This window comes from Ascidiella aspersa, chromosome 1 (genome assembly GCF_963924565.1).
Source record: "Ascidiella aspersa chromosome 1, kaAscAspe10.2, whole genome shotgun sequence".
In the NCBI taxonomy this organism is placed as follows: domain Eukaryota; kingdom Metazoa; phylum Chordata; class Ascidiacea; order Phlebobranchia; family Ascidiidae; genus Ascidiella; species Ascidiella aspersa.
Genome location: NC_139447.1, coordinates 7141465 through 7166469, shown reverse-complemented (window position 1 = coordinate 7166469; position 25005 = coordinate 7141465). Strand labels below are relative to the sequence as shown.

At 37.8% G+C, this 25005-nt stretch overlaps 2 protein-coding genes across 2 annotated transcripts in view; one reads left to right on the top strand and one right to left on the bottom strand.

The window, feature by feature from the left end:
- The window catches only part of LOC146166843 (E3 ubiquitin-protein ligase NEDD4-like), a 39263-nt gene extending 26429 nt beyond the window's left edge, over window positions 1-12834 (top strand). Inside the window, exons 21-27 of the mRNA XM_083383533.1 lie at window positions 4584-4705; window positions 5363-5433; window positions 6264-6433; window positions 7482-7542; window positions 8143-8310; window positions 9029-9198; window positions 10505-12834. Of these exons, the coding sequence (XP_083239659.1) occupies window positions 4584-4705; window positions 5363-5433; window positions 6264-6433; window positions 7482-7542; window positions 8143-8310; window positions 9029-9198; window positions 10505-10607 (865 nt within the window). The 3' untranslated portion in view covers window positions 10608-12834. The remainder of the gene's footprint in view (window positions 1-4583; window positions 4706-5362; window positions 5434-6263; window positions 6434-7481; window positions 7543-8142; window positions 8311-9028; window positions 9199-10504) is intronic.
- Window positions 12835-14393: 1559 nt separating this feature from the next.
- On the bottom strand, window positions 14394-15406 carry LOC146166842 (heat shock factor-binding protein 1-like). Its single transcript, XM_083384523.1, has one exon. It carries the CDS (start codon window positions 15066-15068, stop codon window positions 14856-14858), a length of 213 nt encoding a protein of 70 aa, XP_083240649.1. The 5' UTR covers window positions 15069-15406; the 3' UTR covers window positions 14394-14855.
- Between the last annotated feature and the right edge of the window lie 9599 nt (window positions 15407-25005).

The window sequence follows — 25005 nt, the reverse complement described above, 5'->3', positions numbered from 1 at the left end:
TTATATTAAATTGATATAGGGATTTTTGCCTTGATTTGTAATTCAACGCTGCGATTCAACCTTGATAGATAAATCAATAAAAAATAGTAGGTTATGAACCGCAGGTAAACAAACTTGCCGCAAAAGTAATTTTTGAACTAATAATCTGTAAAAAATACCTTCGGCGTTTCGATTTAATCCATGCTTTCATCTATTTCGTTCGATTTTAGCCATTTTTTAAAAATTCCTCTATTTTAAATATTTGAGCATATTAATGACGTCATTTAGTATCGGATCGAGATCCTTTTTTTTTCCAAAACAGCGTTTCGGCGTCAGAGCAAAAAAAATGTAGGGGTCTGCGGTAAAAAAGTTTAAGAACCCCTGCCCTACCGGGGTCCATGCAAGGCAAAAAAAAATTTAGGGGTCTGCGGTAAAAAAAGTTTAAGAACCCCTGCCCTACTGGGGTCCATGCAAAGCGAAAAAAAATTTCGGGGTCCGCGGTAAAAAAAGTTTAAGAACCCCTGCCATACTGGGGTCCATGCAAAGCGAAAAAAAATGTAGGGGTCCGCGGTAAAAAAAGTTTAAGAACCCCTGCCATACTGGGGTCCATGCAAAGCGAAAAAAAATGTAGGGGTCCGCGGTAAAAAAAGTTTAAGAACCCCTGCCATACTGGGGTCCATGCAAAGCGAAAAAAAATTTAGGGGTCCTCGGTAAAAAAAGTTTAAGAACCCCTGCCATACTGGGGTCCATGCAAAGCAAAAAAAAATTTAGGGGTCCGCGGCAAAAATAGTTTAAGAACCCCTGCCCTACCGGGGTCCATGCAAAGCAAAAAAAAAATTTAGGGGTCCGCGGCAAAAAAAGTTTAAGAACCCCTGCCCTACCGGGGTCCATGTAAAGCAAAAAAAAAATTTAGGGGTCCGCGGCAAAAAAAGTTTAAGAACCCCTTCCCTACCGGGGTCCATGCAAAGCAAAAAAAAATTTAGGGGTCCGCGGCAAAAAAAGTTTAAGAACCCCTGCCCTACCGGGGTCCATGTAAAGCAAAAAAAAAATTTAGGGGTCTGCGGTAAAAAAAGTTTAAGAACCCCTTCCCTACCGGGGTCCATGCAAAGCAAAAAAAAAATTTAGGGGTCCGCGGTAAAAAAAGTTAAGAACCCCTTCCCTACCGGGGTCCATGCAAAGCAAAAAAAAATTTAGGGGTCCGCGGCAAAAAAAGTTTAAGAACCCCTGCCCTACCGGGGTCCATGCAAAGCAAAAAAAAATTTAGGGGTCCGCGGCAAAAAAAAGTTTAAGAACCCCTGCCCTACCGGGGTCCATGCAAAGCAAAAAAAAATTTAGGGGTCCGCGGCAAAAAAAGTTTAAGAACCCCTGCCCTACCGGGGTCCATGCAAAGCAAAAAAAAAATTAGGGGTCCGCGGCAAAAAAAGTCAAATATCGGACAAACCTAGTCACTTTTAACGTTTTTCTTGTAGCAAAATACTTAGTCGGGTAAAATCACAAACCGTTTTCAGGCTTCAAATACACATTTCGGTCCGTGACAAAGCTACTCTAATCACAGCGAACTTCACCCGTATTTCGTTTTCCCGTGGGGCAGATCGTCTCGCCCGCAAACTCGCAATTGTGACGTAAGAATTGGCGCCGCGGTCGGCCGTAATGGGCGAGTTCCCACTTTAGTCGCGCTCGAATTTGAATGATTTGAAACCGAAAGGGCGCGATAAAACTGATTTTACTCCCATATAAGGTTTTACTTTGAGCTATCTGGGAATGGCATATCGCCTGTTTCATTTAGCTGTTTTTGCTGAGGTCTGTGCCCTCTTTTAATTATTCACCAAATACTACTTGGCTAATTGGCTGTATTTGATTCTTTTTCAAATTGGAAATTGTGCTGTTGGGAGATTTTTCACGTTTTAAAAAAATCTAGGTAACCGAAAAAAAATTGTTTTTAAAAACACACTGTTAATGATTTGTTTGCTTCACTGCGGCCCAATGAATTCGCTTTGCATATTAAAAGCGGCGAACAGTTTTACAATCTCTCGTTCGTGTGAGAAAACACATTTTTCACGTAAATTCTCTCCCCAAACGAAACACCCGTTTGTTTACGTTTGTGACGTCACACTATTGAAGTCGCGCGACTTTACGACGAACCCGTTCTAAATCTAGGTTTCTCGACGATTTACAACGAACGATATCAAAAATCCCGATTGTCCTTCGTGCTCCAATTGGTCGTTTTTCCTGTCTTGCCACCGTAAACAAAATAGTTGTTATGTTGCGCCTCGTCACCTGATTACTGATTTTTTAACACAGATGTTTTTTTTTATCTTGATTTTTTTATTATGTTGTAATGCTGTTCCTGTTAGGTTGCTAAAAAGGGTCGGAATTCGTTTATAGTTACGGTTATTTTTTTAGCGGTGGCCTAATTTGAAGATGTTAACGTAGATATCGTGGTCATAACTCATATACAGTTTAATTATGATTATTCTGTCATTTATTTATCGATGCAACTTCAAGTTTGAATCTTTGCCTATTGCGGACAGTTCGCTTAAAATCTTATAAAAGTCATTTATACCTTCCTGCATTTTACAAGCAATGCTCTTTTGCTTTCTAAGTAACATGTACGTGCAATACGCTTATATATGCAAAACCTTATTTGAACAGAGTATGCATGTTCAATGTTCATACTCGTCGGCAAATTGTGAAGCTACTCTGGTCGAGTTGTAAATATGGTTTTACTCCTGCCAAGCTGGATCACTTCAAGTTGGCATCTGTGGCAAACATCAGTCAACACGTTTGGAAGCTTGCTTAGTCGGTTTCGATCTGATTAGGCGGTTTCCAGACATACTTAGAAATGTGTTATAACGGCGCACCCCTGTTTTTGGCGTAGTTTTTACAAAGGTCCAGCGGTTTAAGAACATGTTTCAGTCATAAAACCAGAAGTATATTGAAACGAACATCAAATGTATACGCTTTAAAATTATGTCTGTTCTAACCTACAACTTTTTTTTTCGGGTCCAACGCTCGTGTTTTTTCGATGCAAATCGCTTTCAAATGTGACTTCCGTTTCTAAGCCTGTACGTATAACTTAACATGTTTTGGCGATTTTTACAACTAAACATCCAGTGCGTCGCTTAATTTGGCAAAAAGTTTGCTAATTTAAACGAACGCGTCGCGCATAAGAAGGCTAAAACATTTCGTGCCGTATTTGCTATAGGTATTATTTCCGTATAAAAGTGTATTACCGTATGGAAATTCTTGAGAGGATTTATAACCATTAGTTACTTTAGATGACCTTTACATGCCATACATTTTGCTGTAATGTACGGTATTGTAATAAAGTATAAACTACACGACTGCAATGGCTTTCGGTGTACTACACGACACACTTCCTGATTTTGGAAAGGATGCAAGTTACGCAACGAATACGTTACATAACTCCCACAACAAGCGCAGACATTAAACATTTATTGTTGCTGCTTAAACAATCGTAAACTTGTTTGATCAGCGCGTCAATACTTACCCAATGACTCTCGATAAATAGCAACCGCGACGCCTCTTTGTGCATGCTATAACTTGCAATTTTTGCAATGGAATAGGGTTTTTTGTCTTGAGGCATTATTGTATCTGGTGATCACTATGTTTTGTTATTCCTATACTGTTACATATTAATTTTGTAGAAAGTACTGTCGTCCGATCTATAACTTTTCTTAGCGAAGACAAAACAACAATCAGATAAAACAGGATCACACCTAAATAGACCGTGTCCCGTGAATCGAGTTCAAGTCATATATTTTCACAACATTATTGCTTGATTACTTACAATGCTTGATAACAGTAGCGTCCTTCTGTTAAAATATACCACGGCACCTCCTTAAACTGTGCGGCCTACATGTGCGGGCATCGATACGATATTATCGGACATTTAGGGTCATAACCGTCTTGGTACGTAATATTTACACTAAGAGAATTTTTTGCTTTCCTTTCCCATCGATATTTAATTCGTCGCGTCCAGTAAAGAAGCTCGTGGCTGATATAATCCTCGTTTGTACGAATTAACGTGTCGTAAAGTGCAAAAATCCGTAGTATGGTACACCAGATGCCTTCGGATATGTTTACCGAAATCAGTCAGCTTGGTCAGGATTATAGTGCAAACAAAAAGGGACAGGCTGGAAAAACAACTAGCTTGCAATGAGGTTTCAACTCACACCAGGGCTGAGGAGCCATCGTGAAATAGCATTTGCTCCGGCTCCAGCTCTACATCCAAAGCCATCGTAAAAATATACCATGGCTTCGGGTCCAGTTTCGTATAAAAACATATTAAATGGCACCAAGTAAGAAGTGAATATGTACGCTTAGTTGCGTCTTTGCTGTAAACTGGCTACAAAGATGTTCCCTGTGAAATCATCAATAAATATCGTTTCATAAAAATAATGCTGTACAGAATTTTTCCAAGGCAAAGAGTTTTTTCAAAGATTTCCAAATACTACAGATGGAGCGGACAAAAGTTTCATAGCTTTAGCTGTATTAATTTAAAAAAATGTCTTCGGCTCCGTATCCCTGACTTTTATTATCCTAAACTGCAAGTTATCAGAACCGTCTTTGTGTCGTCATAGGGACAACTACACGCTGCAGATCAACCCCAACTCGGGAATGTGCAACGAGGACCACTTCGAGTGGTTCCGCTTCATTGGGCGCGTGGCGGGAATGGCGGTTTTCCACGGAAAACTCTTGGACGGTGAGGCTATAAAAACGGATTTCAGTAAATTTACGTTCGTAATTCTAAGGTTAAAATAAGTACAGAACCTCGTAAACCGAAAACCAGTTTGTTTGAATGTATTATCATATAACATCACAACAGGCTGATTTATTACAAAAAAACTTCGTTTTTATTACAACTTTAAAAAAGTAAGGTTCCGTTTTTACTATATTTTGCTGTCATTTTACCTATGCAAAAAGATATCACCAGTTTTAACCCTAGGCGTACGTTGTAGAGTGATAACGCCTGTCCACATAAAAAATATACTTTTTGGTCTAGTTTTATCTCTTTAATTTACTAGCGCCCGGAGAGGGAACTATTTTAAAAAATATATAGTATGTAAAACCTGGGTACACTATGCACGTATCTGTTATGTAGCTTGATAATGAATTTCAAAGCCAAAAAGGTCGAGTAGATCGACATCATCTTGATTAGGACGTTTCGATACGAGCTTGTATCATCTTAAGTTAGTGTGACTGAGAAGCAATTCAAGTAAACCTTAAAAAGCCTTACTTGAAGAGACAGCCTTGCGCGTATTATATTTGAAACAATCATATATCTTATAACGGTCTATTGTGGCATCAGTATCTGCCGGTATACAATAGTTACCTTAACATTTTTTCGTGTTTTTTGCAGCTTTCTTCATTCGCCCCTTCTACAAGATGATGCTGGGAAAACCGATCACTCTGCGCGACATGGAGGCTGTGGTGAGATCTCAAACTATTATTATTTGCAAAGAAAGATCATATAAACGCGAGTGTTTTTTTCATATTACCAGTTTTACTTTCTGCAATACCCTTTTATAGAACTTCTAACAGGGAGGTCTTTGATAAACTCTATATATAATTTTTCGTCTAACTAATTATTAGTGTTGTAATTTATTTTATGTTTCAGCTTAAGTTGTTTTTAGAAGATTCTGTAGTAAAACAATTATTTCAAGTAATTTTTTTTGTGTTGACCATGGCATTCATTCTTTTTTAAGTCCTTGAATGTCTTTACATGTTTTGCATAAATTGTGTGGCAGGCTTGCAGCCCTGTCTAATGAGGTTGGTTTGTATGGCCACAAATTTCGACCGGTCCCCTTTGTTAAAATACATTGGCCTTTTACATTTTTATTAAAATAAACTAAGTTGGGGTTCCATTAAGGAATTTATAGATGTTAGAATAGATTTTTTTTGTAAAGATTATGAAAAATTTTTTTTTTTTTAGATTTTCAATGTCTTTGATTATACATCAGTTTTCTCAATAGACTTTATTTCGCGCAAGGCCCAATTTAGGCTCCCTTTTCTTCTGGGCAACCAACGTTTATTGTTGTTTTTTTATCATGGAGTGTTCTTTGTGTGACACATTGCCTTTTTCTTTTATTTTAACACATTTCCTTCTCTTTCATGTTTGTCTTTTTTTTATTTAACACATTTCCTGCTCTCTCTCATGTTTGTGTTTTTTGCCTTTTTCTTTTATTTTAACACATTTCCTACTGTCTCATGTTTGTCTTTTTTCTTTTATTTTAACACACTTTCTTCTCTTGCATCCGCAGGACAGCGAGTACTACAACTCCCTCAAGTGGATCCTGGAAAATGACCCCAGTGACCTCGAACTGTGCTTCACGGTCGACGAAGAGCTCTTTGGTCAAATGAAGGTCAACGACCTCAAGGAGAACGGCAGCGAAATCCCGGTTTCCAATGAGAACAAGCGGGAGTACATTCAGTGAGTTCTGTCATGGAGTTCGACCATCGTATCAATTTAGTACCTGTATTTCTTTGTCACACTCTGCGAGTATCGTAATTCGGGCTATACTTATGCAACGAAAATCGTTCGCTTTCCTTTTGTTTTCGTTGCATATGTATAGCCCGAATTTATATACTCGCTCCAAAAACCAAGGGTATCTAACACTCGGACTCGGGACTGGGTACACGACACAGTTCGGTTTATCTCTTTGTCGGACTCGGGAATCGAGTTGGGCAATCTGAGTCCAAAGTCAGACGTGCGCATGCGCAGTACCAGATTTTGAGACTCGTATGGCTGCAAAATGAAAATCGTAAAAGTATAGTAACAAATGGTGGAATATTTTCCAACCACGTATTGCGGGTGGAAGAGTTGTATAACAACGCTATGTGTGGATTGCTGATATATGATTGCTCTTTCCTGTATATGCTTAATCAGTGGAATACAGGCTGTTGAGTCGAGCCGGACTCTGCTCTTGACGGATTTTTATAAAATGGCCGGAGTCGAATTCCAGTTTATTTTTCGCTTGTAGCTAAATTTGGGGTTGTTTTACCCGAATCCGCAGCCCTGTTCAAAACCTTACTCATCTCGCCATAATAACAATTCTTGGTGGTGTCCTGTTATGACATTCCGCTGTCGTCCAGGACTTCTCATCGCGACCGACTAGCACTAGCTAAGCACACACTTTACTAATCAAGGTTAAACGCAGTGCATGGGAAAAGTCGTAAATCGTACTGAACCCTTGGACCTCGTTATTTTTTTTTTGTCGTTTCATAATTAAAAAACAATATCCACGAAGTCTATTCGTGAGCCGACCAGTCCAGCGTGGTTTATTTTTTTAATTGCACTCATCAACCACTAAAATACAAATTGAAAAAGTTAAAACGCTGTTCACCATATTCCTTTTAAATGCAGCTGCTCAAAATGCATTGTATACACAACTCTATATAAATATACAGTAGGTCTTTGAAAGCTTGTTGGCGCCTATACCACTGCTAAGTTATTTTTACATTATGCCATGTTATTGCAGATTGGTGATTAAGTGGAGATTCGTGTCGCGCGTACAGGAACAAATGAAGAGCTTCTTGCACGTAAGTTCAATTCATTTTGTTTTAAAAATTTAGTCAAGCTATCAAATTTATGTTTTGAAAATAGATAAATTAATAGCATATCGCTATTATCTTATTCAATAGTTTAGGCATATGACTTAATACTGACAATAAATTCCCCACAGTTGAGAACCGCTGTCATTTAACAACAACATTTTTTTTGTCATTTGGTTTTAATAACAGCTGACGCGATAACTGACCACTCCGACATGTCGAGTCGGTTCGCGCCACTTCAAAACGTGCCAGGCTGCCTTTTGGTCAAATAATGTGACTTTTTAACTATTGGTCAGTTTATTTGATCACCAACAATTTTTCTTAAGTAGGAAATAAAAAGAGGTAGAAAAACGGTAACGCAAGACACGGAATAAGACCGACGTGTTGAAAACGGAGTACCGTATAAATATAAAACATCGTTGAAAACTCTGAAGATCTTGATCTAATTATAAAAAAATGCACAAAAGCGGGTTTGCAAGAAAAGGCAAATTTACACTGTGCAATTGTCCAACTTGCACAACAAAATGCACGGTCTTTACACTTCTCCTCGTTTTTTCGCCTTGCTTGCAATTATTTACAACCTCCCAGGGCTTCAACGAGGTTATCCCGAGCAATCTGCTGAAGATCTTCGACGAAAACGAGCTCGAGCTTCTCATGTGCGGACTTGGTGACGTCGACGTCAACGACTGGCGGAGGAACACCAATTACAAAGGCGACTACTCCGCCAACCACATTGTCATACAGTTTTTCTGGAAGGTGGGTCCCCCAGTTTTTTCGGAAAGCATTGCAATGGTTTATGTGAAGGCATATGCACCAAATATCAATGGCCTAAATCAGGGGCGAGCAACTTCTCCAGTCGTCTGGCCTGATTTGGTAAAATGAAGTACTGGCGGGCCATGTTGCTGAATTGATACCGAATTGAGTGAAGTATTTGGGCTTTCAATCCTTTAAATTTGCGACACACCTTGTCAACTTTACGTTTCTCGGCGAAATCCATGGCAAAATATTTATTGTAAATTATAAATCTAATTTTAACCCAAAACAAAGAATCTAAAAACACGAAGAACTAAAGAGTAACGATCAGTCACTATTATTTGACGTAATAAGCAAGTAGTAGAGGGATTGCGGCAGACTGTGGACGCGGGCCACATTATCATTTAGGGTCCGGCCCACGGGCCGTATGTTGCCCGCCCCTGACCCTAATGCACCAAAGTCACTGCTTTTAAATCTTTCAGTGATATGTAAAACTAATTACATTTTGGCAAAAGTTTGTCTTCTGCATTTTGGTTATTTCGTCAGTTGCCTCGATCTAGATTTAGCTATAATATTTTCATCGGAAAATTGGTATATTTTCTTTATTTTGACAAGATATGTCTATTTCGGTGCCTGATTCCCCGTATAGTATCACTACTGTTAAAAAACTAGAGACAAGTCATTCTCTCGATTTGTTCCTCTTCACAACTTCTTCCTCCAGGCAATCCTCCTCATGGACCCCGAGCTCCGCGTTCGCTTTCTCCAGTTCGTCACGGGGACTTCCCGGGTCCCCATGAACGGCTTTGCCGAGCTGTGGGGAAGCAACGGGCCCCAGCTGTTCACCATCGAGCGATGGGGAACCCCCGATAAGCTGCCCAGAGCGCACACCTGGTGAGTCAAAAAAAGTTGTTGTCCCCATTTAACCAACTCTGAACCATCTATAGACATGATGATTCGATTGCGCATTGCAGCCAATTGCCAATTTTGCCTGTCAAAAATCAATAAAATTCTATAGTTTAAAATTTATGTAAAAAAATTAACTCGGATATTGCTAGAACAGAGAGCTTCATCTCAACTTTACTCTATTAGGATGCATTAAATAGAAGCCGATGAACAAGTAATACGCTAGACATAGTTTCCTGAAATTCTCGACTCGGTCGAATAACGAGACAAAAAGGGGTAATAAAAAGTGTTGTCCAAGTTTCGCCGTATTCGTTGTTTATAATAAAAAAGGCAAAAACATTTACTATATATTACACTCGCTACTATACTGACTTTTCGATGAAACGTTGTTTAAGTTTTAAGATAAGGTTCGGAAAATTAACGTTGGCGGTATTTTCTCGAAGTGCATAGCCTAACAGTGTTGACGTTAAACGACCAATCACATTAGTTATAGCGAATGTGTGAAACAACCGACATATTCCAGTACGAGAAAAAAGACCTTCAAGTAAATAGCATCAATTGGTCCGCCCAGCTTGAAATGTTGTGTTCGTTCTAATACACGGTTCAGCGAAACCAACGTTAAAGCCGCTTGTATGTGTTAGTTATCGTGAGATTCTAGGTAAACCAAACCAACCCGACTCTTTATACCGCTTGAAGATACAAAAATGCTAGGGTTTTCACAGATAGCCGCACAAATGATGTTTAATAGACGCAACAATTAATTCGTATGAGTAATTACCTACATACGAACGAAACATCTAGATTAAACAGAAACCGCCGAGTACAGACGTTATTACCATACACTGAATAACAATCTGCTCCTACAACCACTACATTATACAAGGTAGTAAAGCTAACTAAAGTAAGGAACGAATAAATGCCGCGATTTGCTGACAGTCCTTTGACATTAAGCCATAGATTGTAGCTTACATCAGGGGTAGCCAACACGTCGATTGCATTTGATCGGTCGATCGCGTCGAATATGTGTTACGTCATTACAGTAGCTATCGCGCACAAGCGAAACATTAAAACGACCAATTGTTGTCTGGACAAGCCTCATAGACCGTTCTTTGACGTAACAAATTAACGTCTATCGCTGGCTTGGAATGCAATTATCGCTCAAAATGTTTAATAAATAGGTGTTGTTGTGACTTTTTTACTGAACCAGTCGATCGCAATCAAACATAAGTTTGCAACACAATTAAATTAGTCAGAAACGTCTTCCACTGAGCTTAAAAAATCATGTTTGTTCCAGTTTCAACCGCCTCGATCTGCCGCCCTACAACACTTTCGAAGAGCTGCGCCAAAAGCTGCACCTGGCCATCGAAAGCGCGCAAGGATTCGAAGGCGTCGATTGATCCCGGACCCATGGCCCCCCCTAACTTGTACTCACCCCTATTGGTGCCCCATTCCCAAGGCCCCCAGGCCTCCAACGCGAATCGGCGCCCCGCCTCTTTTCGTCTTTAATTCACGTTTTTTTCGCCAGGGACACTAAACCTAAGGCGCGCCATGTTTGTATCGTAAAACAACAAACGGGCTGAATGCCGAATACAAGAATGTAGTTTTTTAAAAACACCTGCAGGTTCATGGTCTTTTAAAGCGGTTTGCGTTTACTTAACCAGCAGCGGCAGAAAATCGATTCAAAGTTTCAAGGTTTTTTTTTTGGTTTTCTTTGAAAAAGAGAGCCTGTGGCGATTTTGACGTTTATTTTCGGGCCTATTAATCGGAAAACAGGTTGAGATCCACGCCCGTGGTTTCAGGAAACACCGAATTGAACCTTCGCTTACTTTTGTTTAGCAGGCTGCCTTCACTCTATACGCTTCCTCGCAACATATCGTTTATTCTCTTTTCCCTTAATTGCGTTCCTTTCAAAGTTTTCTTAAGGACAAGTAGTGCAACAGTATTACGTCATATTGACGCACGGTGACGACCGAGGTATATCAAAGTGTTCATGTCGTCACTCATTGAAAGTGGGTGTTTGTCGAGTGGCTTTTTTGCTGGATTAAAACTGTTCGATCTCGTTTCGAAAGACAAACGGTTGCTGATTTTGTTGTCGGTAATTGGCGTGTTAGTATTTTGCCGTTTAGTAGCTTTGGTGAACTGCAGCTTCGTCGAGTAGTAATCCAAGACACGTACTGCATTTAGTGGTGTATTTTATAAGCACGCCCGGCCCGGAAAGCAATCAGAATATCTTAAATTAACACAATACTAGGCTTGTTTCGTACCTTGTAAAATCAGCGTCGCTGGTGATTTAATGTCAATCTTTTAAAACATAAATATTGCCCAAGTTTTCCTTTCTTACAATTGTCCGAATCGATTTATTGGCATTCTCAGTGACTTTTGTAAGGGTATTTGTAACTAAGGTCATATATGCTTTTCAAATACAATAATGTGGCGATACTTGAAAGAAATTGAGGTCATTTAGTTGCGATTCGATAGCTCTTTGCGTTGAATTGATAGTGGTGGTGTTGCGAAATAACATTTCGCCGAAATTAAAATGTATTTTAAAAGGGACTTCTTTCCGGTTTGCAATGCCGCTATTCAATTGGAAATTTGGACGGTATTTTTACGACACGACATTTTCCTCCTTATATTTTCTCGCCTCTTTCTCGTTGTGTATAGCTAGCGTGACGCGCTTAATTGTAAACCCGCACCTATTCCTGTCGTTTTCTTTTCTCTCATTATTCAGCAATAACCTGACACTTGTACATATAGTTAGTCTACTAACAGCAACAGAAACGGCCGTCTTTCTGTTGTGCCGTTTTTTTTTTTTTGGTGATTTACATATTTTGGGGTTTAGTTTCGCCGACAAGACACTCGTATGATCCACATAGCACCGGTAACTTACAGCTTAATCCCGGGGTAGAAGTGTACGACCACGCCTGTACATATTTTGAAAAGTAGATTTTATAGGTAGGTGAGCAGTGCCCGTTATGATCATTACACAGTCGGACCAGATACGGTTTGAGAATCCGTATAAAATTTGGTTCCTTATATCTTTGTTTATTAACACTTACAGAGGTTAATTTTTTCGCCAGGCGTGTTTAAAATTACGCGGCAAATCGCCTTTTACTCTGTGCATTCCATCGATTCAATAAAGTGTAACATTTGATTTAAAATTACGGGTTTATCTCGGAACCTATACCTACTAATTTGGAGTCTCATTTTGCGCAAAATAACCTTAGGATTTCGCAAGACAGTTGCTCTATTTAAACAAAATAACAAGTGAAAAAAACTACTTGTTTTTTAAATCGATTTTAAGTTTAACCTAATCGTATACAAATTTCACACTTTACAATGCCCCACGTCTTGGTTACACCAGGTTGATTATTACGTTTTCATAATGTTTTTCGACAAAAATCTGTGGACTTCGCATTACATATCGTTTTTGTTTTATTCGTTGCTGTCTCCCCCCGTATAGGAGACGCTGTTACTTGTATGTCTCTTGTGTTGTTCTCGGCAACCCTATCTCACCTGATTAACCTTACGTTTGCGAACGGTAATACGCTTGTTATTAAAATACCATTCAATTTTACGTGCGAGTCTGAAGTTTTACTTGGTTTGGCTTTAGTGATCGCATAAATATTTAAAACAACTGAAAGTTATATTGAAACATGTCAAATGACTGTAAAATGTCTTTTTTTATGCTAAAACATAGTTATAGCTCAATGATTAGTTGTAAATGATAAAAAATGTATATCTGTTGAGGAACTATACGAAAAGTTTAGGACACAATATCCATAAAAAAACAGGAATAATAAACCATCTGTTATATTTTATTTGACAGTTCAAAAATGATGCTTTTTTGTGGTCCTCCAATCATTTTGAATGTCTCCACCTGCTATATTTGGCATTTTCCGTTTAATCTCGTTAGGCTAGATTAGAAAGATGTTATTACTTTTGTTACTGCAAAATAAATTAGAAAAAGGAATGAGTCTATTAAGTTAACAAGAACCCATGTTTTTCTAAGGTATGTTTAAAAACTTAAACAATTGCAGTATACAATGTTTTCCTCCCTTATTTTTAATACCCTGCAACCCACAAGGGTTTAATAGTTTTCTGTTGCCTAACCGACGTTTTTAAATATTGAGTGTTTAAACTCAATATCGAACGCAGCCTTTTCTTCCTAAACTTTGTTTGTAAGGAATCTAATTAGGGTTATTGAGGCTCTAAAGAGCACCGTCTATTTGAAGAGTAAAGCTTTCTTAAAATTTTTAAGAGTTTTGTGGCCCTAGGGCTAGTCGTCCTGTAAACACACGGTAGTTGCAGATTTGCAACTAGATCATGGCATCAGCGTAACACTCAATTTGTTCTCAACGCCCGAAGGCTAAATTCCGATTGGAAGCGATTAACGCGAAATCACCGTGATTATGTCTGTTACAAAGCATCCATATTCTGCGTTATAAAGCAACTGATAAAAGTCTTAATGGCGCAGGTTTTCTTCATAAACAATATTTAACACTACACAGTTACTTTGCGAGTTAGGTTACAGGAAAGATATTTTTTAAGAGCACTAACCCATCAAAAAATATATGGCGGGTCGTACGTCCCAGCATACATTTTTGTAACCTATATGTTACTTTCTTCACAAAAAGGTGTCACCTTGGACAGCTTGGTTATTGTTTTGCCATTAACAGCATTTGTGAGCCAAAACATTTGCTCTTCTTCCATAGTGTCCTTTAATCAAATTGATATGATTTCGTTTACAATAGGATATTGTTCTAATCCAGCACCCACTCCATTGTAAATGAAGAGGTAGGCTGGCAATTTAGAAAACGATAGCACTTCTTGTATTTACAGGGCTGACATCTGCTACAATTTCATGTTAAGAATTTACCAAAGTACAGAAAACGAATAGGATTTTACCCAAGTTGTATCCTAGAATTTTTTAAAGAACAAGCTTTTGTTTTTACCACCAATTTAAAAGGGTATATATACTTAAATTTTAAGAACAACAGTAAATTAATTGTACTTTTAAACAGAGTTTTAAACACTCCAATGTAAAATTGCTAAAAAAACAGTATATTTGTGTGCGATCTGACAAGACTGTGCAATGTGACATATGAAGCATCAGCAATTGCAATAGTTTTTTCTCCACTCATACATTTTAGAGGGACACAAAAGTTTACTCTTTACAAAACAAATAATGAAAGAATTTGACTTTGTATTCTTCAATTTACAGTGTGAAAAAATAATACAAAAAATCAGGTACCATTCATTTTTCCCTCTGACACATTATTAACTGTTTACACTGAAAATGTATCTACCTACAAAATATTTAACAGCCAGTGGTATCAAGAAGTAACTAAGTAATTACTAATACCTAAATCATTATAAGGTCAAAATAATAAAATGTATGCAATTCAATTTGGAGACAGACAAAATGCAACACAAAATAATACAGCACCAATCTGATGTTCATTACAATATTTGGTGCTTTGACATAAAATATTTGAAGACAATATACAAAAATGAACATTTATTTGGCACAAAGCAATCTTCCACATCATGATATATACTGCTGTAAAACTTTATTTTGAAAGCGGTGGGACGAAAATATCTCTAATGTACAAAAAAACGGAATTAAAAGCGATAAAAAATTGACATCATTCAACTTGACTGAGATCGTTTTCATCCACACCAGCCTGTGACAACAACTCGGCAATGTTTTTTTCCAAGTCGTCCAGTCGACTGCCCATATCATCGATCCGAGTCACAATATTGTCGGACATGTGTTGGAATTTGCCCTGCATATCGGTGAGCACTTGTTGTACGAATCCGGTAAGGTCCTGAACACTTTTGGGATCGTTGTCGGCCATTGTTGGGATGTATGGGGTCTTGTTTTCACAACACAATGAAGCGTGGACAATTCACTTATTATATTACCCTGTTGTTCTGGTTGGTTTATCAATTGAAAGGAAATATTTCAAACAAATAGTACAGGTAGAATTGAAGTATTACCACTTCGAAATAGGTTTTAGACGCCTTAACTATCATTAATTAACAATAAGTTATTAAAGTGTTGCATGTAGTATTTGTAATTTCTATCAAAAGTTAGCTCTGTTGACAGCTAGATGTTGAACAGTAACTATTTCAAACCATAATTCTAGACTAGAACAATAATGGTATATATTACATTGCTAACAAAAAGTGCTGTATAAAGTCTTACCAAGAAAAGTATTGTATTTTTTAACCATTTAAATTTTCAACTAAACTATATCAACTAAGTCAAAGTGACTTGAACAAGTTACACATCAACTGGTGTGAATAATAATGCACCACAATAAACAAAACCTATAAATTCTGCCTTAATTTTGACCTGGTATTAATGAAAAACTTTCTGACTGAACGAACATAAAAGCCAGTAGTTATTTTCAGATTCTCAAATGATGCGACCGGCACAACTATAGCAAGCAGTCATCAGCTTGTTGCTATACCTTCTGAACAAACACCGCGAAAAACAAATTTAAATCTCTTGAGACAGTAACAGTCCTCGAAATCCTGTACCAACCCCTTATAGGCAGGATGCCGGCTCTTGGTTACAACGGTATTGAGAGAGCGTTAGTTGACCAACGCTATCTAACCAAACAAAAAGCTCTCCCCCTCATTCGCGAGCGTCATTATTCAACTGACGAAACGAGAAAGACGCCAGGCCATTTCGGCGAGGCAGTGAAACGTATCCAACAATACATCTCTCTCCTTAAGGCTCCTCGCTTTTAGTAACTGTTGATACGGCGTAGCATTTTCTCCATTGTACGAAAACGCCTACAGAAGGGCAATAAATGAAAAGCTAAGCTTGTCAGTGTCTGCCATCTTTGCCGGTATTGACGACAGAGTTATATCCTACTTCCAAGTTTTCCACAAAAGCATAGGAAATGGACCCTTGTCCAAGTCACATTCAAGTCAAGACTCAATAAAATACATTTAACCGCAGTAAATTCAGTCTAATTGTTATCCAATATAAAATATTTTATTCGATAACACACCTAAACTAACCGGAATAAAACCTGAATAACTTAAATAACAGAAAAGTTATGGAATAATTGCGGACTACCGGTCTGGCATCGGTTGTAATCGTATCGACGTTTTGGCGCCGCTGTTTTGGTACCAGAATGCTTGTCCTTATTTGGGTTTTTGGGGTGAGCAATTGGTGAGGTTATAAATGCAGTTAGGGTTAAAAATATTAGCGGACTTAATAATAAAATTTGGGATGGGGTTGGGGATTAGTTAAAAGGTTCTTTAGATTTTGTTCCGATAGGTTTCGATTTTTATCCGATTTTGATCTTGTTTCGACAGTTATAGTTATTCTTCCTATGTTGTTCTTATACCGAACTGTGAATTATGTTTATATGACGTTATTCACGTGACGGTTTATTCGGCATACAATCAAAACTGCGCATCGTTCAAAATAATGTCTTTATCAAAGTGATTCGGCCATTCGGGCACAGGTTGTGATGCCCATTGACTTGTAGCGCTGCACAAAAACACATAAATAAGTTTGCGCGAAACGCATAAATACATGTAATGCGATTATCCTTTTCAAAGATAATTCTATTAAAGTAGATTGTGAAAAAAGGAGTGTGACAGATAACCTATGGTTGACCAGGGGCCAGTCTGTCCGACGAATGAAGAGATAATAAAAGTCCTCACAAATTTAATGGTAATACCTCCACTTGGCCAGTTGACCTGTTATAGTTGAATACAGCTACTGCAAGGTGGCGACACTGAGGTAAACTAACCTAATTTAATCGACGAACCACCGTGATTGGTGCAAAAGGAAAACTTTGTTAAAGTGAAATAAATATTTTCAGACATGACGTTACAAAGTAACGTAACGTATAAAGATGGTGAAAACACACGATAATTAAGCCATACAAAATAGAGAGAAAAACGAGAAATTATGCAATTATCCTGTGTTGGTCGGCATAACTTTTGTAATGATAAGATATTGCATTTATTTAGTTTCTTTTGAGAAACACTTTTAAATTGTAGAACACTTTAATTATCGCATAAAAAGGGTCAAAGACAAAAATATCTCAGCCCCTCAAAGGGGTATTAATGACATCGTAGAAGGACAATAAACATTTAAAAAGATTAAAATTTATCAAGAATAACGATCCAGCGCCCCTTTCCCTTGATTGTCAGGGCACAATCTACTTTAATGAACTCAACGATTCATGTAGCCTACACGAGCTATAAAAGCATAATATATATATTGGTACATGATGTAAAACATCACCTATGTTCAAACACAAGGTATTTTAAGAGTGAACATTGCGTGTACCTGCAGTGAACGTCATTGTGAGTCAGTTGTCATGTAGCCTAATATCATTAATCATACGGTTTGTTGCAGGCATATATTTTTCATAATCTTTAAGATTACCCTTCATAATCGTTAAGATTTCATGATCTATCATGTATCTTATATCTTGATTACCGAATGTTTTTTACTGCCTCTAACAAAAATATGACAAAAACAGTAAAACTAAAACGACATAGGTCCACTCTATGCAAATATAAAAATGTTACTTTTGTTGATGTACACTTATGGTCCTTTGGTTTTTACTACACCTATTCCAATTTATATGCTATTAAGATTTTTACACGACTCGGTATGATGTTTTGTCTTTGTAAATAGTTCTACTCCAATGCTTATCGACAAATTAGGGTTTGTCTCACATATCAAAGAAATGGGACAAATAAAATCATTTAACTTGTACCTGTTCCAACAAGCCTCTTAGGTCAGGGTGGTCCAAGGTTGACTGCATCGCAGGCCACTATATTACTTGCATATTCTTTGCGGGCCACATAAAGTAGGCTGCATGCGTACCACGAGCGGATCAACGATTTTTGTTTGGTCGGGACATGAAATATTTCAAAACGACGTCGCAAGGCAACGTCAAAGACACATAAGGAAACTTGCTGCTATCGTCGAACTTGTGCGCAAATGAAATCGAGTGTTATGAGACTGATAAAAGTGGTGCGCGCAAAAAAATTGCTTATTTTGCAAAACTTTTAATTTAGAAGACTGCATTTTATAAGCGTAGAATGTTCGCGGAAACCGTGCGCGTATTTTTCCAAAATTTTAAGAGAGATGTTACATCATACTACACAATCGCTAAATTACAAAGACGTTATCGCTTCGCGGAAAAAGGTTTTATTACCCAGGTCAATTTGGCTGAAATTGCATCTTGGAAAGGGTCAGGGCGTTTAGCCTAATGTCGCAGTGAAAACCTGTAAAGCAATACCTTCTAGCAGCGCGATATACTTTATCGTAACTTTCCTTTAAAAAGCAAATATAACTTATAAGTTCGCAAAACAGCATTTTAGAACGTTTCATATAGGACGCACTGTGTCTTCTCTCAAACCGGTCTAACACTTAACAAAATTAGGCGTTCTTGCCGCCCCCTGGTTCCGAATTTGGTGAGCGATAGGAAACTGTTTTTCATGGTATAACCGGAAAAATGTAATCATAACCAAACAATTGTAGTATGCTTACTGTTCGTTGGTCAATTATATTTATTTGATTAAACCCTTAACGGTACGCATTGCAATAATTTTACAATGCTTCGAGGTCCACGAACAGTGATGTCGCGGGCCACATGTGGCTATCTTAGGTGATGACAGTGTTGTAAACAAGTCATTTTAAAAAGACTTAAGTCCTAGTCAAGTCTTTTCGAATAAATAACAAGTCAAGTCCCAGTCAAGTCATAATTAGAGCAAGTCAACTTCAAGTCATGTCCTTGTCATAAAAATAAAACGTTAAACCCATTAGAATTTTAACTCGTATGATTATAAACAATAACTGAACTAAAAAATAAGGAAAAGGGAACATAGAGCAAGCATTTTGTTTTTGTGCAAAAATTTGGACAAATAGCTCAATTTTAATAAAAAAATACTTGAAGAAATGCTTTATTTCAACCCAAGTCATTTGTTCAAAAGACTTAAGTCAAGTCAAGTCATTTGTCCGAAAGAATTAAGTCAAGTCAAGTCATTTAAAAACAGTGACTTAAGTCAAGTCATTGACTTTTGTCATTACAACACTGATGGTTCCTAAGTCCCCACCGTTTTGTTCCTATTTGTATTAGAACTATTATATTAAAGCCAATTTATTGAATTCAATTGCAATGGTGACGTAATAAACCCGACTGGTTCACTGAAACAAATGAAATTTACATAATAATTAAACTAGCGATTGTGCTTGCTCCTTTCACTGCTAAATTTTTGGTTTATATATTTTTTTTAAATTATTGTTTATCAAATAGCACATGGCGACCCCCCAGAAAACCTCTTGCGACCCCTGGGTTGGGAACCACAGATTTGACTGATTTCAGTTTGAACAAGGATGGGCTTTTTTACTGGGTTAACTTTTCGTCAACTTTAAAACATTGTAATTTAATTAGGTCTACTGGTCAACCAGCTAATGTAAGACATGCAGCCAAACCATTCAAAACACGGCGTTTATTCTCTGCAAAAAACGATCACAAAAAAGTGGCAAGTCTATGGCGCTTTGCGCTCTACATGATAAAGTATAATTAATTGCATTACGGGAAAAAAGGTTTTTGCTTCAGTCAGGCGTTATCAAACACCTCAGAAAAAACGGTGTTGTATTGACAAGATATAATAGTTTGACTTGAAAAGCCACGGCTTTTTGTGTCGACAGGCCAAGCAGTATAAGGATTGCACAAAAAGAAAAATAGTTAGGAAAGCCAATAGAAGTTTACAAAGATGAATTTTAAACGGATTTCACACGGACCTTCTTTGGTTTTGATGCTGATTATAAATGAACCCTTTTTCGTCAGCATTTGGGTTTGTAACTTGCATCAAACATGTAATCGCGCTTAGCAGACCAATTATGGTGTCAAACCGTTTTGAGGCAAAGAGCCAAAAAAATTGATAAAAATGCAAGGGACTGGTGGTTTTAAATCCCTGAAGTTTTAGAAAGAAACAATGTGCCCATTAAACTGACCCACGTTTTGAATAGTGTTTCTTATCCGTTTTAGCATCGCAACGCGTAGGTTAAGAAACACTGATTTAAAACAAACGTCCAAATCTTTAATAAAATAAATCAGCGCTCAATTTTTAGAAAAACATTTCGGGAAAATAAACACTATAAAACGAAAAAAAAAGAATTCAACGTAAAAAGTTGTCTCTCATAAAAAAAACAGGAATTAATAAAAAGAGCAGTGTAAAAATTTTATTAACACAAAGAATCTTGGTATAATTGTTCATGGTTTCTGCTTTTTGTATACCCAGAGTGCTGTTTTCGAGTTCGTACATTAAAAATTCATTTTTCTCCCCTGCCTGTGTTATATAAAATTAAGCGCTTATACTTGAGAAAAATGTGCAAGAAAATAGATCTTGAGGAAATATAGACTAAAAAAATTAACTTGAAATGCCTAATTGTCCAAATTCGGATGTTAGGTTAGCGCAATTGGCGAAATAGCCGTAACAGGTTTTGCCACCGGTGTTAATGCTAACAGCCTTTATTTCATACGGGTTTTGGTCAACAAAGCCAGATTCATTGAGAAAAAGTTGGTTCATCAACACTTGATAGTCTGATACATCCTCGTAGCTGCAGATAAAAGAACGGTTTATTTGAAACATTTCCCGGTTTCTTCTACTTTATAACTTAATTGTCCATTTACACAAGATAAACGATTCGTATGTAGTTAGTCAGCTTTATGTGTTTTCTTAAAAAAATGAAATGTACTTTTAACGTTATTTTCACATCAACTTGCAATAGAATGGATGCCAAAGCCAAAACATAAATAGGTAGCATTTTTTAAGCAAATGCGAATAAATCTCAGTTAATCAACTTGCACTTGCATACAATTTGCTGTTTATGTCGTGTCGGTTTCTATAGGACAAACCCTGTGAAACTATTAACGCGACTATGCTAAGCCGAACCCAAATAGCGTTATCACTTGACTTTAGAAAGCGCAATGAACAATACAAAAAAATATGCGTTTAAATTTGTTAGTTAACAAATAGTGGTTAGTCTGCCCGAAATTAGTCATCTACCTGTTATAAATTTCTTCTGCAGCTTCCATTCGTTTTCCAATCTTCGGATTAGGGTAGTTTTGATGCTTTCGATGTCCAAACACATCTCTGCACTTGCGTATGTCGTTCACGTTTGGACTGAGGCATAAGGCGATGCATGAAGCCACGGGAACGCTATCCAATTGGCTTTTCAGTGGCTTGACGTCAAATTCTTTCACCATTCTGCGAGCGATCTCAAAAAGCAAAAGAAAGGCTATTTCAGTGAAAATCGCTAAATCTTGAGTTTGGACGCCGACGTTGCCGTTTTGGTTTAAGGTCGTGGTCATAAAAGCTATGAAAAAAATTGTGAATCTTTTTGTGCTTTCGTTGTTCAAACGTGACATCAAGTAATCCCAAGAACGAGGCTGACAGTCGCCCGAATAGGCTGTTATCACGCCATTTCCAGGCTGGCGTTTTGTGGGGTTGGCAAGCAGTCCGATGTCGGGCATTGATTTGAATTGAAGGTGAAACTGAAAGAAGTTTCCCACCTGAAAAGGCTCCCCAGAGTTTACGAGGGAAATCATTTTGGCGAGGACATGTCTGCCTGTGTGGCTTTCGTTGAATGAGAAAAGCTGTTTCACTTTGATGTTTGTGCAAATTGTATTGCTCCGCTTGCTAGCGGCATATTTCTGAGCCCCGAAAATTAACTCGGATATTTGTATAGGATTCCTACTCGAAGGAACTGTGTCTTGAGGAAGTTGCTCGCGAAACTTAAGTTCGAAGTTTATAGCATCTTGAAAGTTTCTTGCCATCTTGCATTTAATTCAAAAGTTTGATCAAAAGCACGTTCCGTATAATAAATTGCCTAATATGACTATACCTTTTGCAATTAGGCAAAAATTATTTAAATTTATTATACATAGCCTACCTTTACTCAAAATAGGTGATTTTGATTTTGATTTGTTGTCTGGCTAAGTCAATAAACTGCCTCACACTTTATATTACTGTAATAATCTTGTACTATGAGGTTAAGAGATAGATTGGGTTTGGACTTGACTAAGCCTATTAGTATGTAGCTGCTTTGTTAACCAACATGCGAATAATCTTCCCTAATCAAAGTTTTCCATTAAAAATAATATGCTGAGAACAAAAACCCAGACTGCCTGAAGCGTAAAGCAACCCATTCATACACCAGTCTAAAAAATATTCCAAATACAAAATATCAGCTGCAATAAAATACTGCTCTCTAAAGACTAAACTTCATTTTAACCAGGTTCCGCTTAACGTTAGCTGCGCTTCGTATAGTTTAGGGGTGGCCAACCTGTCAGATACAAAGCACCACATTTTTTTACTTGGTTAACCGCAAAGAGCCACAGTTTACACACATGGAGAGAAATATTTTGCTTGAAAAGCCCACATGGATTTAAAATCTTAAATAAATTTTCAGTTCCAAAATATTTCTGATATACGTTGCTATGCTGTTTGATTAACTTCAGCCATCAACCTCATGACTATAGTAGTGACTAAAAACATCATGTATCATGTTACTACGCTACCTTCCTTAATGTGAGCAATCGTACCGTCACACAAATTGCCTGCGTAGTGCGTATATTGTATACAACACACACGCTATTCAGTTGACCAATGTTAGCAGAAGTTATTGAGCTGTCGATGTCATACAGATTTATTATAACGCTTACAGTACTATTACTCGGCCTCATATTCCCAAACAGTAACACCCACACCCACGTATAGCCTGGCCACATTTGTACGAAGTCAAAGGAATGACTGAGGTGAAATCTACATCTGAGCAATACATTGGGCATAGTATAACCAGCGGGTTATTTCGTTGTCGGACCCAATCGCGTTTTTTTGTTTATGACGCTGAAATTTAAGCGAAAAACAAGCTATATATTTAGGCCTACCTAACCTGGTTTACCTGAGGCGTGCTTGCCAGGTTCTAATTCACAAACTAGGTTGCCGACGGTACTTGTGCCTTTCAATTAATGTAAAGAAAAATCTGTAAATTTAAAGGGTAGTTTTTTAACCTTGAATGCGGACCTCTGATAATTTGAGTATTTTTGCTAATATTTTTACATAAAAGAATGTGACTGGGTCGGGTGGCCGTTTACCCGCATCCAAGACAAGTTCTCCGTCTAAGCAATTTACTCCTAAATTGGTTCCTCACTTTACTTCAAATGTTACCCTCTAGTCCAGTGGTTCTCAAACTGGGGTCCGCGGACCTTTTGGGGTCCGCGAGACAATTTCGGGACCGCGAAGCACCTAATAAAAATCAACTCGACGCTCCTAAATAAGAACATTTTTTATGCAATAAAGTTTTCAGGCAACTTACTTTTCAAACCAAGCTTAACAAACTAAATAATAGTAACTATGCCGTACATAGGCCTAAATTGTGGGACAAAAAAGAAAAGCCAAACTCAAGCTCGACCTATTCACGCAAAGTGACATTACTAACGTAATTCCAACGTGTTTGCGTTCGTCATCACAATTTACGATCAGTTGTTCATTCACGTGTTTGCATGCCTTAAGTGGAATTGTGCATTGTGACGTCATAGTGTTCCATTGTGCTAATGAGAATTACGTTTTTACAGCTTGCTGCGCTGCCACTGTGGGCGTACGGTCACGGTTATTAAACTGTGCGTGATTGCTCCACTCAAATAAAGTGATTTCGTTAGAGTTACATTACTAAATACGGTATCAACAAGCCTATCTTAGACTGCAAGTGCACCCGCTTCATTTGATACCATTCAAAAAAACGAGTTATTTTGTGTATATTTTTAAGGGGGCCGTGAGCAATTAAAAAAATTGCTAGGGGACCGTGGCGTAATTTTTTGAAAAAGTTTGAAAACCACTGCTCTATAGTCGGTTTAACGCATTTGTTTTCGACAGACGTATGTAGCGGTTTGCGCTCCATATTGTTACCGGGTTTAAACCAGGGAGTCTTTTTTCGGAATCCGGTTCAGTTCCGGTTTCGGTTCGGAGGAATTTGAAAGTTCCGGTTCAGCTCCGGTTCGAACATCGTTATTTCAAAACCGGTTCATCAAGTTCCGGTTCAGATACAACATAATTTGCGTTAAATCTCAAAATGTGGGTCGATAAATGTAGAGAATAATCTTTGAATTGTAAGTCATTTAATCTAAGTTCCGTGACTTACTAAAAAAACAGCAACTTAATATTGAAATATCTAAAAAATAAAAAATGAACGATTTTTTTATTCAATATTCATATTTTTTCATAAAATTTCGAACATCGCGTAACTTGACTCGGTAAAATAGAAGTTGTGACGTCATGCTGGAGCGAACCGCTTTTGTTTACAGGTTCGGGTTCGGTTAAGGTTCAGGTACTTTCAAATTATTCGGTTCAGTTCCGGTTCGGCTCCTTAAAATCTCATAAAAATCGGTTCAGGTTCGGTTCAGGTTCGGAAAATATTGACCCAAAACCGGTTCATAAAGTTCCGGTTAGGTTCCGGTTCGACTCCCTGGTTTAAACTCCGTTCATTCCATTGAAACAGTGTTGGATTGTGACGTCGTCACACCAGCCTGTGTGAATTCATCAAACGTTAACATATTGCTATACTCGTGTTTCGTGAATTGCTTAGAATTTCCTGTTCTTCGATGCGTGGTAAAACCGCATTGTTATAAAATTGCTAGCGGCATATTTCTGAGCCCCGAAAATTAACTCGGATATTTGTATAGGATTTCTACTCGGAGGAACTGTGTCTTGAGGAAGTTGCTCGCGAAACCTAAGTTCGAA